At 37.5% G+C, this 17,512-nt stretch overlaps 1 protein-coding gene across 6 annotated transcripts in view; it reads right to left on the reverse strand.

Moving 5' to 3' along the window:
- Window positions 1-17,512, reverse strand: part of FAM13B (family with sequence similarity 13 member B) — an 84,139-nt gene that overhangs the window by 47,994 nt on the left and 18,633 nt on the right. For 3 of the 6 annotated variants that reach the window (XM_060093405.1, XM_060093403.1, XM_060093401.1), the window contains exons 5-8: window positions 12,283-12,460; window positions 11,835-11,976; window positions 5,369-5,467; window positions 3,390-3,550 (exon numbers count right to left, since the gene is read on the reverse strand). In XM_060093405.1, coding sequence (XP_059949388.1) covers window positions 3,390-3,550; window positions 5,369-5,467; window positions 11,835-11,976; window positions 12,283-12,460 — 580 coding nt within the window. The remainder of the gene's footprint in view (window positions 1-3,389; window positions 3,551-5,368; window positions 5,468-11,834; window positions 11,977-12,282; window positions 12,461-17,512) is intronic. The other 3 variants (XM_060093406.1, XM_060093404.1, XM_060093402.1) reach the window with 2 other exon arrangements.

Genomic DNA, 17,512 nt, shown 5'->3' on the forward strand with positions numbered 1-17,512 from the left:
AGTTTAAATATGCCGTTTTAATTTATAATATGGTAAATAACCAGAGGTATAAAATCAACATAACAAAGGTCTTCGGAGTCCTCAATAATTTGTAAGAGCATAACATTTGAGCCCAAAATGTTTGAGAACTGCTAAACTGTCACTTAATGTTTATTTCCCTTAGGATTCTAATATATCTTCCCACAGAAATACAAAGGAGGCTACCTAATAATTCCATAAAATGTTTGTGAGCAACCTGAAAGAAAAACTCAAAGAGACAAAACATTAAGTTAGCAAAAGTTCAATCTCTAGTTTCATGTAATACAGTATACACTAATTCCCTAAAATGAATTTATTAAGCACTCCCTATTTTCTAGACCCTGTGCATTCAAGGATATTTCTCCCCTACCTTTCTTTCATCAAAGGTGGATATCAAAGAATGTATTTTTTACCTTTATGCAACCAATCAGCCAAAATTAAAATAAAATGTTAATGTATAAATATTAACTGAAATTTACAGATATCAACACTAAATCTAGAAGACCACTGTGACAGACACATCTATTTTTGTTGCCTCATATCCCTATCCCTTTCTTTTGGTATTAGCCCCATTTTTCTAAGGCAAACTAGCTCCTCCCTCCATCCAACGCTCTTGGTACATGCATAAATTACAATGACCCAGCTCTACCCTGGCCAGGAATGGGCACATGACCCAATTTAGGCCAGACCTTCTCCCCTGTTACCCCACAGGAATCTGGTCTTGAGCAGAATGACAGATGAAAAGAAGTAATTGGAAATCTCACAGCAACAGCCACATGCTGAAGAGATTCTTCCATGACCCTCTGTTACTAAATTCTCCAAAGCTGCCATGTTCTTCTCTCTGCTTTTCCTTTCAACTCTGGGACCTATCCAGCGTTCTTCTAATAAATTACCTTTTTTCCTTCCATTAACCAAGATCTGTTCCTACAACTTGCAATTAAGGAATCCTGATTACCACCAATCTCTAATGATTCCATCTAAAAATCACTGTGTTTGGGACTCCCCTGGTGGCACAGTGGTTGAGAATCTGCCTGCCAATGCAGGGGACACAGGTTCGAGCTCTGGTCTGGGAAGATCCCACATGCCATGGAGCAACTAAGCCCGTGCGCCACAACTACTGAGCCTGCACTCTAGAGCCTGTGAGCCACAACTACTGAGCCCACGTGCCACAACTACTGAAGCCTGCATGCCTAGAGTCTGAGCTCTGCAACAAGGGAAGCCACCACAACAAAGAGTAGCCCCCACTAGCCCAACTAGAGAAAGCCGTGTGCAGCAATGAAGAACCAAAAACAAAGACCCAATACAGCCAAAAATAAATTTAAAAATTAAAAAAAATGACTGTGTTGGAGGGAAGGAGGATCCTCTACAAAGCTAGACAGATGATCAAAAAGAAGAAACTACTGGCATCATGCATTTGAAACAATATTTAACCCTGCTGGTAATTAAATATATAAAAATATTTAATGAATTTGCTCTCTAAATCAGCACTATCCAAAAGAAATTTTTACAATGATAGAATTGCTCTATATCTGCATTGTCCAATATGGTAACCACTAATCATATATGGCTATACTGAGCACTTGAAATGTGGCTAGTACAACTGTGGAAGTGATTTTTTTCAAAATAAATTTATTTATTTATTTTTGGCTGCATTGGGTCTTTGTTGCTGCATGGGCTTTCTCTAGCTGCAGTGAGCAGGGGCTACTCTTCGTTGTGGTGCACAGGCTTCTCATTGTGGTTGCTTCTCTTGTTGTGGAGCATGGGCTCTAGGCGCACAGGCTTCAGTAGTTGTGGCTCGCGGGCTCTAGAGTGTAGGCTCAGTAGTTGTGGCGCACGGGCTTAGTTGCTCCGTGACATGTGGGATCTTCCCTGACCAAGGATCGAACCAGTGTCCCCTGCACTGGCAGGCAGATTCTTAACCACTGCACCACCAGTGAAGTCCCTGGAAGTGATTTTTAAATTTTATTTAATTTTAATTGTTTTAAGTTTAAATTTAAATAGCCACATGTAGCTAGCTAATGGTTACCTTATTGGAGGGCATAACTCTATAATGAACAAAATAAAGAACACCAATTTAAATCTATTGTTTTCAGGTGCTCAAGAAAATATTGCTAATGGTAATGCAAAATGGGCCAAGTCTTTTAAGTAGTCTGGAAATACTTATCAAAAGCCATAGAAAAATTTACTCTTTGAGCCTAATAAATTTATCCAAATAAGTCAAAAGAAGGAAAAAAGGACCCAAGAACAAAGGTTATATAGTAGTATAGCAATGACAAGGTAGCTGGAATAACTCAAAGTTCAGAAAAAAGAATGACAGTAAATATATAATTAAGATACAGTTAAATAATTTAATATATAGCTTATAAATATTGCAATATATAACTAAAATATAGTAAAGAATGTCATGTAAACATAGAAAAGCACAAACAAAAAGCTAAATCGGGGCAAAAGGGTGAATAAACTTGTTAATATACCATAACTATAATCACATCTGAAGAAACTATACATAATATAAAAATCTAGAGGGCCACAGAGAAATGTAATAGTTGTATTTAGAAGTATACATTTTAAACTACTTTATAATTTTTCTAAATGACACTGAATAGTTCTTCCCTTAAATTACTACTTATTTTTAAATGACATTTTGCTGTCTGACTCTTAAATTATTTCCTCTGCTTTTTTAACCACCGTTCTATTGAACACAAATTTAATGAAAAATATCTAGTGGCCTAACAAATAACTGTCCCCCTAATTAGAAAACCATGGAGCTTTACAGAAAAGTAAGGACAGAATTTAGCAAACCTAGAGCTACCTACGGGGAGTTCTTAAATTCTCTAATGCTTCCTAAACAGTGTGTCCAATAGTCCCAGCTATGTGCTAGGATAGTGCCTCCAGCTTACCACATTTACCAAGTTCACCCAGTATGCCCTATAAATATCACTTTATACATGGAAAGGATTGGAAAGCACTATCTTAAAGGATCACAGAGTCCTCTCTTTACAGCCTAGTTTAATCTAGTTCTAGACTAGGACCTGGAAATGCAGTCGACTCAACCACTGTATCTTTCTCTAGCAATTCTACTTCCAAAGGTTCTGAAATTTTACCCAACCCAACTAATACACTAATAATACAAAAACAAATAAACTTTAAGAGGAAATATGCATAAGAGGTTATATTTTTAAAGAAAGGTATAAATACTAATAACTGAAAACTCCTTAACAAGGTTGCTTCTTTAAAATTTTCTTATTGTTCTTTTTCATATACAAACTAATCTTTCATATACCATTACAATCTGTGTCATTTAGTGCTTGAGTGAACTTATATCTAGAATGAAATGCTCAAACCTAAAGTCCTTTCAACTGAAATACTACCTTGTTGATGCTGTAACACTATTTGGCTCCAGGATGTTTTCAGTCATCCTTAACTGTACCACCTCTGGCATGTCATCTGATTTTTCTGCACCCTCTTCTGGAAGTTCTTCTATATGTTCCAGCTTTTCATCTTCCTCTTCTTCCTCAGAAAGTTCATTAACCTATATAGATAGAATTAAATGAGAATTAAAATTTAATGAAACTGTTAACTGACATATTATTCTAAGAAAGACATACTATTCTAAGAAAAATTTAAATACAACTCATTTTTCACTTCATTTCCTAGGACAAATTTCTCTTACAAAGTAAACAGCTGCCAACTTCTCCATATTAGAGTAAAATATCAAACCAAACATAACATTTTAAAGCAGGAAGTAATGATTACATTACTATATCACTAGGAATATGAATAAGACTGCAAACTATGAAAAAGCCTGCACGCTGTAGTTAATTAACATTAAGAAAGCTTCATTTTCTAACCAATCAGATTTGTAAACCTGTCAGCTACAACAAAGACTTCAATTGATCTCTCCAATTTCCAAGTGCACTGAACAAGTGATTTTAATATAGAATAGTGTGAAAAAAGAAGGGCACAGAAATTTTGCCTTACGGTCTTAACTATGCATTAGAAAATGACAGCTAACTTCTAAATGATTCAGACTGAATTTTCATGAAGAGACTGGACTTTACAACAAGAAAGAACTCACTGTTTTGACCATTAAGCACAACTCAAGGTTATAATTCTCTTTCTGGCAGGGGCTATAAAACATTTTCTATTATCAAATTGGCTACATAAGTAAACAATCACTCTAATAAAAAGACACAAATATCTGAGAACAAAAACCAATAAAATATTTTCAAATGAGAAACATTTGTTAAGCTACCCCATAGAAGAAACTAGCCATAAATGGTCTTAACATTTTTTATAAATTAACACTAGTCATTAAAAACATTAAGCAGTAAACATGTACTTTTGTCCATCCTAGCCAAATGTGCTGGCAATACCTAGAATAAATTTACTGCTACATGTAACTGCAGTGTTCTTCCTGACACACAGGCAAATACAGTTGCTAGAGGACTCTCAGAAATGAAAACTTCAACCAGAAGAAAGGTAATTACACTGTGATACTCTACCAATTCCTAATCAACGAGTACTGAAAATCATTAGCTAAGTGGTTATTTACTGAGAGGTAAGATTTATACACAAAGGTGAAAATTTCAAATGATAGGTCAGTTTTTAAATGGGATCAAGTGGAAAATTACTCTTTCTCTATCTATGTATTTAATAAATTAGTGAAAATCAAGAATGTATTTAATCAATAGCTACCTGGTAATCCAAGCCAAAAAAAAAAACTGGCAAGAAAATATCATTTTCAGGTTTGGGCGCAAGAGTAGAATATTAAAAAAAAAAAAAAAATTAAGACGGCTATTTAAACTGAGACTAGATGAATATTTATTCAGTACACAAATATTTCGTAAAGAAGTACTGCAATTTTAACAGGTTACATTACACATTTTAAAATCAATTTATGCCTACAGTCAATAGCTCTTAGTAACTACAAAAGCCTTATACTCAATTATACTGAATATATTATATTCAATTCAATAAGCTTTATGTAAATTAACTGACATTCCCTAGTATCTTCGCCAGAAACCATCAACTAAGATATGACATGAACAAAGTCTATGGCCTATGGATTTTTCTTCCCACCCCCACCTCCCATCCCCCCAGGCCTTCCAGTTTAACTTCCTGCAGTAAGAATTGACTAAATTGGGTAAGAGTAAAAATTATAAACTTATATAAAAATGCTCTCCCTCTCACCCCACACTTATCTTCAAAAATTCTTCTTGATCTTTTTCTTGTCAACTTGACCTTTTGCTTATCAACACTCTATTCTGTTCATAAATTATTCTGAACCTGCCCTATATATATACAGCTGCCTCAACTCCACTTATGGAAAACCCTCAGCCATACTTACATCTCTTCTTTCTTTGACTGCTGTAATTCCCTTCTCTAGGGCCTCGTGAAATGCCTGCTCTCCAGACTCCAGCTTGTGGAGAACGCTGCTACCTGCCTTCTCAAACGTATAAAGAAACATAATTATCACCTACATCTTCAAACCACTCTACTGGATTCGCAATCATTCAAGGATACCATACAAAGAAACTATTCGCTAACTCTGGGTCATTTCTCAAACACTCCCTATTCAACATCTCCAGTCATCTCTCAAACTATTAAAAAAAAAAATCTACTACCTTGAAAAGGATCTAACGGCCAAATACTTGCGTTAATGGGATGAAACTCTAAAAGTAGAGAGTGCTAAATAAACTTTGCTTCCTTCAAGTATCAAAATCAGGGGAAAAGTCAAAGCACTGCCATGATAGACCAGGTCTGCCTAACCTTTTAAAATACGTGGATAACAAATTAGCAGCATTTAAGTTATGCCAACTTTAAAATACAACCAAATTGTGCTGAGTTTGAGATTTTACTTTCACTCAATACCTGATCAATTCAGCTTCACAAGTCAAATTTTGACTTGTGAAGTTATGAAATCTGTTTTAACTTGTGAAGTTATGAAGTTACGAAATCTGCTTTAAAAATAATACTTTCAGAAATCTGTTCTTCTATTACTTGCAACCCAGTTATAATTCAAAAAAGTAATAAAATAGATAAGAAAATAGATACTGGCAATTAGCAACATGAGCCAAGGTAATTAATATACATCACTGTCTCTCAGCACTCACTGCACTACCATGTTTATTGAGAATATTCTGTTCAATATGCTAACATCCTCTTTTCTATTCACAGGCAAATCTGCAGAATTCAACATTATTTCCTGGTGTTAATTAACCACCATTCTATTTAATGTAAAGCACAATATATTTTAAGTCAGTTTTTGTAGTGCTTAAAAAATACAGAAATATAAATGCAACATATGTGAGATATGAATATATTTCAGTTTACATAAGGAAGCTGCAGGATAATACAAATATCAGAGAATTACACCACAATGTAAAACATAATCAAGATATACCCTGCAGACTAGAGGAGTCAAGATATAAACATTAGATCAAATTGGCATCATCAGTTTCTTACAAGTCAAATCATCTTGGAAAAGTAGAAAATGAATAACACAAACGTATGTATATTATTTCACTTTCAGCAGCCATTAATTTTATTTAAAAAAATAAACTGCTGAACTAAAATATAAAGGAAAGAAAGGTGGCACACAGAATTCCCCAAAGATGGGATTTCTTATGGGTATCAAAAAGCATTAAAGGTTTAAGGCATATCTATCTACTTGTCCTCTTCTTGTCGTTTTCTTTTAAGCAAAAACACTTTTGAACAGCTATGTCAGTTCTTTATTTTAACCAAGTTTTTTAAGTCAGGTATTGTATATGATAGTTGGAAACCTTCAAAAAATATGCCAGAAGTTTCATGGATCACTGATTCAGGTTACAAATTCTACTCACTTGATTTACCTCACACACACACACACACACACACACACACAAACAATTTGATTTCATCCTCAGTTCATAAACTGTAAGTTACAATTTGGCACCTTTTACTGTTTTCTTAAAAGTTTCTGATACTTGAGAGAGAGGAGAGGAAGGAAGGTAAGGAGGGAAGAAGAAAAAGAGGGAAGGAAAGTCAGACAAAGATAAAAATGCTTACGTGAAGAAAACATAAAAAACTTAAGGAACTGACCTACAGTCAATTAATCTATGACAGGGACTTCCCTGGTGGTCCAGTGGTAAAGAATTCACCTTCCATTGCAGGGGACACAGGTTCGATCCCTGGTCAGGGAACTAAGATCCTACATGCTGCACGTGAACTAAGCCCGCACACCACAACTACTGAGCTCACATGCCTCAACTAGAGAGCCAGAGCACGCAAACTACAGAGCCCACATGCCCTGGAGCCTATGTGCCACAACTACAGAGCCCACATGCCCTGGAACCCATGCGCCACAACTAGAGAGAGAAAACCCGCACACCACAACTAGAGAGAAGCCCGCACGCCATAACGAAAGATCCCACGTGCCACAACGAAGATCCCCTGTGCTGCAACCAAGACCCAACACAGCCAAAAAAAAAAAAAAATCTATGACAAAGGAGGCAAGGCTATATACAATGGAGAAAAGACAGTCTCTTCAATAAGTGGTGCTGAGAAAACTGGACAGCTACATGTAAAAGAATGAAATTAGAACATTCTCTAACACCACACACAAAAATAAACTCAAAATGGATTAAAGACCTAAATGTTAAGACCGGTACTATAAAACTCTTAGAGGAAAACATAGGCAGAACACTCTGACACAAATCGCAGCAGTATCTTTTTGGCTTCATTTCCTAGAATAATGGAAATAAAACAAAAATAAATAAATGGGACCTAATTAAACTTAAACTTACCATGAACAAAACAAAAAGACAACCTTCAGAATGGGAGGAAATATTTACAACCAGTGCAACCGACAAGGGATTAATTTCCAAAATATACAAACAGCTCATACAGTGCAATATCAAAAAAAAAAAAAAAAACCAATGGGCAGAAGATCTAAATAGGCATTTCTCCAAAGAATACATACAGATGGCCAACAGGCACATGAAAAAATGCTCAACATTGCTAATTATTAGAGAAATGCAAATCAAAACCACAATGAGGTATTACTTCACTCCAGTCAGAATGGCCATCATCAGAAAGTCTACAAGAAATAAATGCTGGAGAGGGTGTGGAGAAAAAGGAACCCTCCTACAATGTTGGTGGGAATGTAAATTGGTACAGCCACTACGGAGAACAGTATGGAGGTTCCTTAAAAACTAAAAATAGCTACCATATGATCCAGCAGTCCCACTCTTGGGCATGTATCTGGAAAAGATGAAAACTCTAATTCAAAAAGATACATGCACCCTAATGTTCATAGCAGCACTATTTACAATAGCCAAAACATGGAAGCAATCTAAATGTCCATTGAAAGATGAATGGATAAAGATGTGACAAACACACACACACACACACACACACACACACACACACAGAGGAATATTACTCAGCCATAAAAAAAGAATGAAATAACGCCATTTGCAGCAACATGGATGGACTTGGAGATTATCATAATAAGTGAAGTAAGCCAGAGAAAAACAAATATCATGTGATATCGCTTCTATGTAGAATCTTGAAAAAAAAAAGATACAAATGAACATATTTACAGAACAGATATAGACGCACAGACATAGAAAACAAACGTATGGTTACCAATGGGGGGGACGGGCAATAAATTAGGAGTTTGGGATTAACATGTACACACTACTATACATAAAATAGATAACCAACAAGGACCTACTGTATAGTACAGGGAACTATACTCAATATTTTTTAATGACCTATAAGGGAAAAGAATGTGAAAAAGAATAGCTACATAAATATATGTATAACTGAATCACTATGCTGTACATCTGAAACTAACACAATATTGTAAATCAACTATACTTCAATAAAAAACAAAACCAACCAACCAACCTAAGGAAGGTATAACCCCCAAATATTAAAAAAACTTATCTATAAAAGTTCACAACAGTATAGAAACACTTTTAAATAAAAGCTGGGCTACCCAGGAAATAAAACTCCTAATTCACATAATCTGAGCCAACATCTATGAGAATGAATGAAAATCTGTGTGATAAACTTTCAAGAGATACTACTTTATAGTTTAAGAACAAATGAAGGGATGTAATCCTCTGTCCATCAATAAATAGCATAACCATATAATTAATCATCTAAACCTGGATACATGTGAATGAAAAGAGGAGTAACTAATAATTACATTAGAAAGCAAATATAAACTAGGACGGGCTTCCCTGGTGGCACAGTGGTTGAGAGTCCGCCTGCCAATGCAGGGGACACAGGTTCGTGCCCTGGTCTGGGAAGATCCCACATGCCGCGGAGCGGCTGGGCCCGTGAGCCATGGCCGCTGAGCCTGCGCGTCCGGAGCCTGTGCTCCGCCACACGAGAGGCCACAATAGTGAGAGGCCCGCGTACCGCTAAAAAAAAAACAAAAAACAAAAAACAAAACTAGGACTACTCTGAGAAAACCGGGATATACTATCACCTTTTCAAGTGGATACAGATACTATGAATCAAATAAATTATATGTTACATCCATACAATAGGGAACTACACAGATGTTTAAAAAAACGAATATGTTCTCTACATTCCAATAAAACATCACCATGGGGCTTCCCTGGTGGCGCAGTGGTTGAGAGTCCGCCTGCCAATGCAGGGGACGCGGGTTCATGCCCCGGTCCGGGAAGATCCCACATGCCGCGGAGTGGCTGGGCCCGTGAGCCATGGCCGCTGAACCTGCGTGTCCGGAGCCTGTGCTCCGCAACAGGAGAGGCCGCAACAGGGAGAGGCCCGTGCACCGCCAAAAAATAAAAAAATAAAAAAAAATTCACCATGATACACTGTTAACTGATTTAAAAACATAAGGTGCAGAATAGTGTGTATGGTATGCTACTTTCCTGTTAAAAAATACTTAGAGGAGGACTTCCCTGGTGGCGCAGTGGTTGAGAATCCGCCTGCCGATGCAGAGGACACGGGTTCGTGCCCCGGTCTGGGAGGATCCCACATGCCGCGGAGCGGCTGGGCCCGTGAGCCATGACCACTGAGTCTGCGCGTCTGGAGCCTGTGCTCCGCAACAGGAGAGGCCACAACAGTGAGAGGCCCGCATACCGCAAAAAAAAAAAAAATACTTAGAGGAAATATTTACTTATATTTGCATAAAGAAATTCTGGAAAAACACATAAAAAAACAATGAGAGGGGCTTCCCTGGTGGCGCAGTGGTTGGGAGTCTGCCTGCCGATGCGGGGGATACGGGTTCGAGCCCTGGTCTGGGAGGATCCCGCATGCCGCGGAGCGACTAGACCCGTGAGCCACAATTACTGAGCCTGCGCGTCTGGAGCCTGTGCTCCGCAACGGGAAAGGCCGCGATAGTCAGAGGCCTGAGCACCGTGATGAGGAGTGGACCCCACTTGCCGCAACTAGAGAAAGCCCTCGCACAGAAATGAAGAGTCAATACTGCCATAAATAAATAAATTAATTAATTAATTAAATTAAAAAAAAAAAACAATGAGAGGAAGAGGGTGGGCATGGGTAAGAATAGGGCATTTTACTGTGTATTTTACCTTGTTTATTTATAACCAGGTGAATTATTAGTCATTAAAAAGAGGTAGCAGCCCCACCCCACACTCAAAATATAACATCATAGGTTTTAATATAAAAGTTTGCTTGACAAATCATTTCACGTAAGCACAAAAGAAAAACCTCCAGATAGATCTATATCACGAATTCTAAGCCTGAGAAGTCTGAATGAATGTGGCTTTACAGTCACTTACAATTAGTCAGAATCAGTATTATCACTTCTTATAAAAGAAGAAACTAGGGGCTTCCCTGGTGGAGCAGTGGTTAAGAATCCACCTGCCGATGCAGGGGACACAGGTTCGAGCCCTGGTCCGGGAAGATCCCACATGCTGCAGAACAACTAAGCTCATGCGCCACAACTACTGAGCCTGCACTCTAGAGCCCGCGAGCCACAACTACTAAGCCCGTGTGCCACAACTACTGAAGGCCGCATGCCTAGAGCCCATGCTCTGCAACCAGAGAAGCCACCACAGTGAGAAGCCCGCGCACTGCAAAGAAGAGTAGCCCCCGCTCACCACAACTAGAGAAAGCCCGCGCACAGCAACGAAGTCCCAACGCAGCCAAAAAGTAATTAATTAATTAATTAATTAATTTTTAAAAAGAAGAAACTAACTAGGATCCTTCTGCAGTCTCAACCATCAAGGCATAGCAGTAACAACAAAATATAATGTTGTTTGAGAAATGGGTTTTTAGTTCGAGAGTCACAAGATTTAAAACATTATCTGTAACCTAAACTATTACTCTTTTGATGCTTCCCATTAATGACAATGTTAGCACTGCTATACTGACTTGGTACTTCAATCAAGAAAAACATTTTTAAGTTTCTGTCAACTTTGTATTCAACCTTTCTCTCTACCTTCTAATTCTCAACCTTTGCCTGCATTCCTCTATGCAAGCAGTTTCTTTGCAAAAACAAAAGCACACTATTCTTACAAAATAAACAATGCTTAATTTAACAGAAGGAAAACACAAAAACATCCACAAAAGCTCTACCATATACTCTGGTTTCAATTACTTTTCCATATCCAAATTGAGGACAATAAGTTGTTCAGAAAAAAGATCACATTCATATACTACATGGATATATCTATAACCTATGATTACATATAATAATCAAGAAAATTACTTCCAGTTTAGTACTTAAAAATTCCACCTAAGTTTGGGCCAAGCCCTTAAGAGTAAATTCTTTATAAAGCAAAAACAACAAAAACTCCCTCCAAGTATATTTTAAATATTCTCACCTGTTCAGTAATTGAACTCAAATCATTAGATGAAAAATCTTCCTCTTCATTCTCAAAAAACTCATAGTAATTTTCCAGAAGTCCAGCCATTATCCTGCTCACTATTTCTTGTTCTTTCAAATCTTCCACATCTGTGTAAATACTAAGAATAAAAGTGCAAACTGAACTGAGAGTTCTTAAATCAATCACAGGTAAAGTTTGAAGACAACCAATGAGTCACTTTATAGACCTGAGTGATTTATGCCATCATTCTGTGCCTCAGTTTTCCCATCTGTAAAGCCTACCTAACTTTTACCCTGTTCACAGAAATGCTGGAAGGATTAATCAGATCTACTATAAAAAATAATGGTTAATCAAGCAACCTATGACCCTTGGGAGACAGTACAATGATTCTATTTCACAAATATATATTTTTTTTAATCAAACAAAAATTTGTGAAAAAACTTACTGGAAGACATCTGGACCAAAGACAGCAGCCAAAGAGTTTGCAGACCAAATTTCTTCATGATGTGATGCTACATTGGCTAAAAATCTACACAGAAACTTTAACAAACTGTAATTAACAGGTGGAAGCTGTTGCAGGAGGAACCTCAACTTTCTTCCAAATTCATCTTCGTTATTATAATCTACAAAACATAATGACGGGTTTCTTTAATGAAGTAAAAGCAAAGCTCAGATATTTTGCCAGGTTCATATTGTTACACCCATATAACCATTTTACTATAACAATTACAAAACCTCTTCACTTCCTCTACTAGAGGCCAAATGCCTTAGGGCTTTGCATTTCACTTATTAAGTGGAAGAATTTGAGAAGGTACACAACCCCTCAACTGTTGGAGGATGTTTTCCTCATCTATTACTCACTGGCCCCAATACTCTATTTTTTAAAATTCTCATCATACTGTCTCTTGCATGACTGTACCTGTGTTTCCAAATTAGTGCTAACTCTAAGAAGTCAAAATGCACTGGCCAATATCAGTCAACACCAACCACTAATAAGCAAAGATGAGAAGCAATTTAAACAGCTAATAGTACTAGCATGAAAGAAAAAACAAGGAAGGAACAGAATAAGAGACACACTTTCTTCTTTTAACTTTCTGAAAAGAACAATTAATTTCAGCAATATCAACAGAAGTAAATAATGAATTCCACTTCTAAGTTGTTTTTCTCCTCTAAGTTGACATTGTTTTCTGTTTACCAGGTGGATTTTCAACTACCAGAAGCTAGGCCGTGTTTAGGTCAGTGAGTTTTCATTAACAGAAATTAGGCCTGTATCAACTCCCTGACTGGTGAGGGCCCCACTTAGGAGAAGTAATTTCTCAGAGTTACCCTCAAAATAAAGTAATTTATTGCTCCGATAGAGAAAGTTAACCCAATTATATTTCATTCTTTATTTTTCTCGAGGTTCTTAAAATTAATTTAAAAATTAATTTTTTGGGGGAAAAAATTCTTGGTAAAAGTTTAAGATCATAATATTGGCCATTTCTGAAAAATAACACAACTCTAAGATGTTTACAGGAAAGGCTATAGTCACATGAGTTTTACTTAAAATTTAAAATGCAACCAATAAGAACTCTTCGATATTTCATAATATTACCAACTGCCCAGGTACTTTGACTTTATAATTGGTTGAAACAGTCCCTGAATTAATGTTTTTTAGATTACTGTGACTACAGTTGGTGGAAATTTTTAACAACCTAAATTTAGCAGAAAAGGATTATTTAAGAAAAATGACGTATATCAACTCAAAAAATATATGCAAGCAATTAATATTATCAAAATGATCACTACATCAACACTGACAAATTCTACATAACATCCTCTCTAGCTACATAGCACTTATCATCTAACATACCCTCGTATTTATTTTGCTTATCATCTATTTTTCCTCTAACCCTCCTTATGCCCTTTTAGAATTTTTAGCTCTATGATGGCAGAGATTTTTAGCCGGTTTTGTTCACTTCTGCATTCCCAGAATTTAGAACAGTGCCTGTTCTATAAAAGTTAGTTGAAGAAGCTGAATAAACACACAATAACTGAAGAAAGATGCTGCCTTGATGAGGTGGTAAGATCGTGGGCTATACTGGTTTTACTTGAAATACTGTTCATGCTGCTTTACTTTTGTTAGTGAACATTTCTAGTATTCAAAAATATTTATACCTACCAGCCTCCTTCTAAAATATCTATAACTACCAGTCTTCAAATAAGGCAGAGGAACATTTCCGTGTGTCTGTTTGTATTAAAAACACACCTGCTTAAATTTTTTTTCCTTTTGAGCCTACTTCCTAGTTAGATCATTACCAGGAAAAATATATGTAGGTATCAAAGAAGATTCCCCTAAGAATTCTTTCAAGCATTTTAACAGTTTTTGTAAATTTTACAACAAATTCACAGAACTGTGAACTGTGTTTTCTACCAAAACGTAATGTATAAGTAATTGGACAAACTATCATGGGCTAATCCAATGGTTGGTAACATCTGACAATGAATGGAATGGCTGTCATAACTTGGGCGAAAGGGGTACTAGTGCTATCTAGTGGACAGAGGCCAGGGATTCTACTAAATATCTTAAAATTCAAGGATAGCCCCTATACTAAAGAATTATCCAGCCCCAAATATCAGGAGTGCCAACGTTGTGAAATCCTGGTCTAAATAAAGGATCAAACCACACCAGAAATGCCACTTTGCAATGTCCTGCTACCACAGAAAATGAAAACCACTTTTTAAAGACACTAACTCGGGGCCTTCCCTGGTGGTCCAGTGGATGGGAATCCGCCTTGCAATGCAGGGGACGCGGGTTCAAGCCCTGGTCAGGGAACTTAGGATCCCACATGCCGCAGAGCAACTAAGCCTGCACGACACAACTAAGACCCGACGCAGCCAAATAAACAAATAAATTTTTAAAAAAATTTTTTTAAAAGAACACTAACTCAAATGCAACTACATGCTGCCTCCATGATCTTAAAAGCATTAATCTCATGTATTTGTGAATGTCAATTAAAATATTAACATAATAGTTGCTTACAATAAATGGAGAGAGGAACTTTTCCAGAGACCTAGACACCTTCCCAAAAGAATTACTGAAGGATGAGGAAATAGATTTTATCACAACAGAAATGCAAATATCACCTCAAGTACTGCCACACCTATCTGCATAGCTATTAAAGAAACAGGTGTATATATGGGTGTGTGTGCATGCATACATACCCATGCTAATGGTTATATAAGTGGGGAATGGAGAATGGTGGATTTCTTATAACAAATGGGCCACAAGCATTTTTGCATGCCTAAATTCCTTCACACATGAATGCTGACATAAGAATAATTAATTAGTAAGATATATATTGCAATTCCATAAACAACACAGTGCATGACGCTATCATACTTTTAAATGAATACCAATCAAAATGACAATCCTACTGACAAAATAGCTTCTGATTGGTAGCATCAATGAGAGGCAGTAACTTTATTATCATTAAATCTTATTCCACTTATTCATTTATAAATTTTCAATCAAAACTGAAAGATTACCTGATTCTTGGAACTTTAAAAGACTTGTCTACAATTCGCTAACACAGGGAAAATGGAACCCTAACACTATAAAAACAAAACGAATCTCTCTAGAGACACAAAAAGGGCTCAAAAAACTCTAACACATCAGTTTCATTATATACTTAATGAATGCAAAGTGCTTATTAGGTGACTGAATATAAACATTTGAAAAAATTCCTACTCCTAAGAAAAGAAGTTTGAAATGGATTCAGAAATTCAGAACAAAAAAATATAGTATTTGTTGAGAGAAAAAAAGAAAAAAAGGTGACATTATTGATGACACTTCATTTTGAAACCTGTTCTTTGATCCAGGTGGCACAATAAAAAAACAAAACTGGGCTTCTCTGGTGGCGCAGTGGTTGAGAGTCCGCCTGCCGATGCAGGGGATACGGGTTCGTGTCCCAGTCCGGGAAGATCCCACATGCCGTGGAGTGGCTAGGCCCATGAGCCATGGCCGCTGAGCCTGCGCTTCCGGAGCCTGTACTCCGCAACGGGAGAGGCCACAACAGTGAGAGACCCGCATACCACACAAAAAAAAAGGATCATAAAATATCTTTGTATTGACCTTTACACACAAATAAGAGGCATCCACTAATTCAGGCTCGTGTTTAAATTTAAGAAAAAGATGGATAAATTCTCTCAAAAGGAAATCCCCCTTCTCTGCCCATACACTGCTTAAGGATACACACAAACATACAAAAAGCCCAGCTCTGACAGCGATAGGGATTAAGGAGGTAGTTATAATTTTTTAACATCACTGAATTTCTGTAGAAGCCCCAATTCAAAGAATTAAAGAGATTCCATAACACAAACAAAATCCAGAAAAAATAATTTAAAAATCCAAGAAATGTATTATACAGTTGACCCTTGAACACAGGGGTTAGGGATGCCGACCTTCCACACCACTGAAAATTTGTGTATAACATTACAGCAGGCCCTCCACATCCACAGTTCTGCATGTGTGGATTCAACCAATTGCAGATCATGTAGTACTGTAGTACAAATTTACTGAAAAAATATGTAAGTTCAAACCCATGTTTTGTTTTGTTTTTTGTTTTTTGCTGTACGCGGGCCTCTCACTGCTGTGGCCTCTCCCGTCGCGGAGCACAGGCTCCGGACACACAGGCTCCGCGGCCATGGCTCGCGGGCCCAGCCGCTCCGCGGCATGTGGGATCTTCCGGGATCGGGGCACGAACCCGTGTCCCCTGCATCGGCAGGCGGACTCTCAACCACTGCGCCACCACGGAAGCCCCAAACCCATGTTTTTTAAAAGTCAACTGTATTATATGCCAACTTCATAAATTCTCCTATATAACAAAGCATGTCACTCCATTATGTACACATGATTACCAGTGAATACCATCTGGCTCAAGGAAAAGAAGCATCTCCTTACTTCTTGGTTCTTTTACCTTTCTGCATACCTCTACCTTTATTTTTCTTGTCCATCCCAGCTAAGCCCTATTTTTAGTCACCACCAAAAAACTAACACAACAGAAACAAACCAATTTTCTTCTTTATTTGGCTTGCAGTCTGATGTCCAATTTAATATTTTATTTCCTTCAGGCAGGTGTCCAAGAACAAGCTTTAGGTATATTCCAAACTTAGAATCAAAGCTGTCTTCTGGTTTTTGCTAGGATGTTCTATCAAACCAAGGATAAACATAGTAACATCACCACTAAACAACAACACTGACTATTACGGGTCATTCTGCCACACATATTTTTTTTTTTTTTTTTTTTTTTTTTTGTGGTATGCGGGCCTCTCACTGTTGTGGCCTCCCCCGTTGCGGAGCACAGGCTCCGGACGCGCAGGCTCCGGACGCGCAGGCTCAGCGGCCATGGCTCACGGGCCCAGCCGCTCCGCGGCATATGGGATCCTCCCAGACCGGGGCACGAACCCGTATCCCCTGCATCGGCAGGCAGACTCTCAACCACTTGCGCCACCAGGGAGGCCCTGCCACACATATATTTTTTCTTCTTCCTTTTCCCTCCTACTCTTTGTTCTTGTCTCCTGCCTTTCCTCCTTCTCCTTATCAGTATGTATCTTAGGGTTACTAAGACCAATCATAAAAAGTAAATAGCACTACAGGAATCTAAGAGGTTGCAATTCCCTTAACTAGATAATAC

This window comes from Mesoplodon densirostris, chromosome 3 (genome assembly GCF_025265405.1).
Source record: "Mesoplodon densirostris isolate mMesDen1 chromosome 3, mMesDen1 primary haplotype, whole genome shotgun sequence".
Classification (NCBI taxonomy): Eukaryota; Metazoa; Chordata; class Mammalia; order Artiodactyla; family Ziphiidae; genus Mesoplodon; species Mesoplodon densirostris.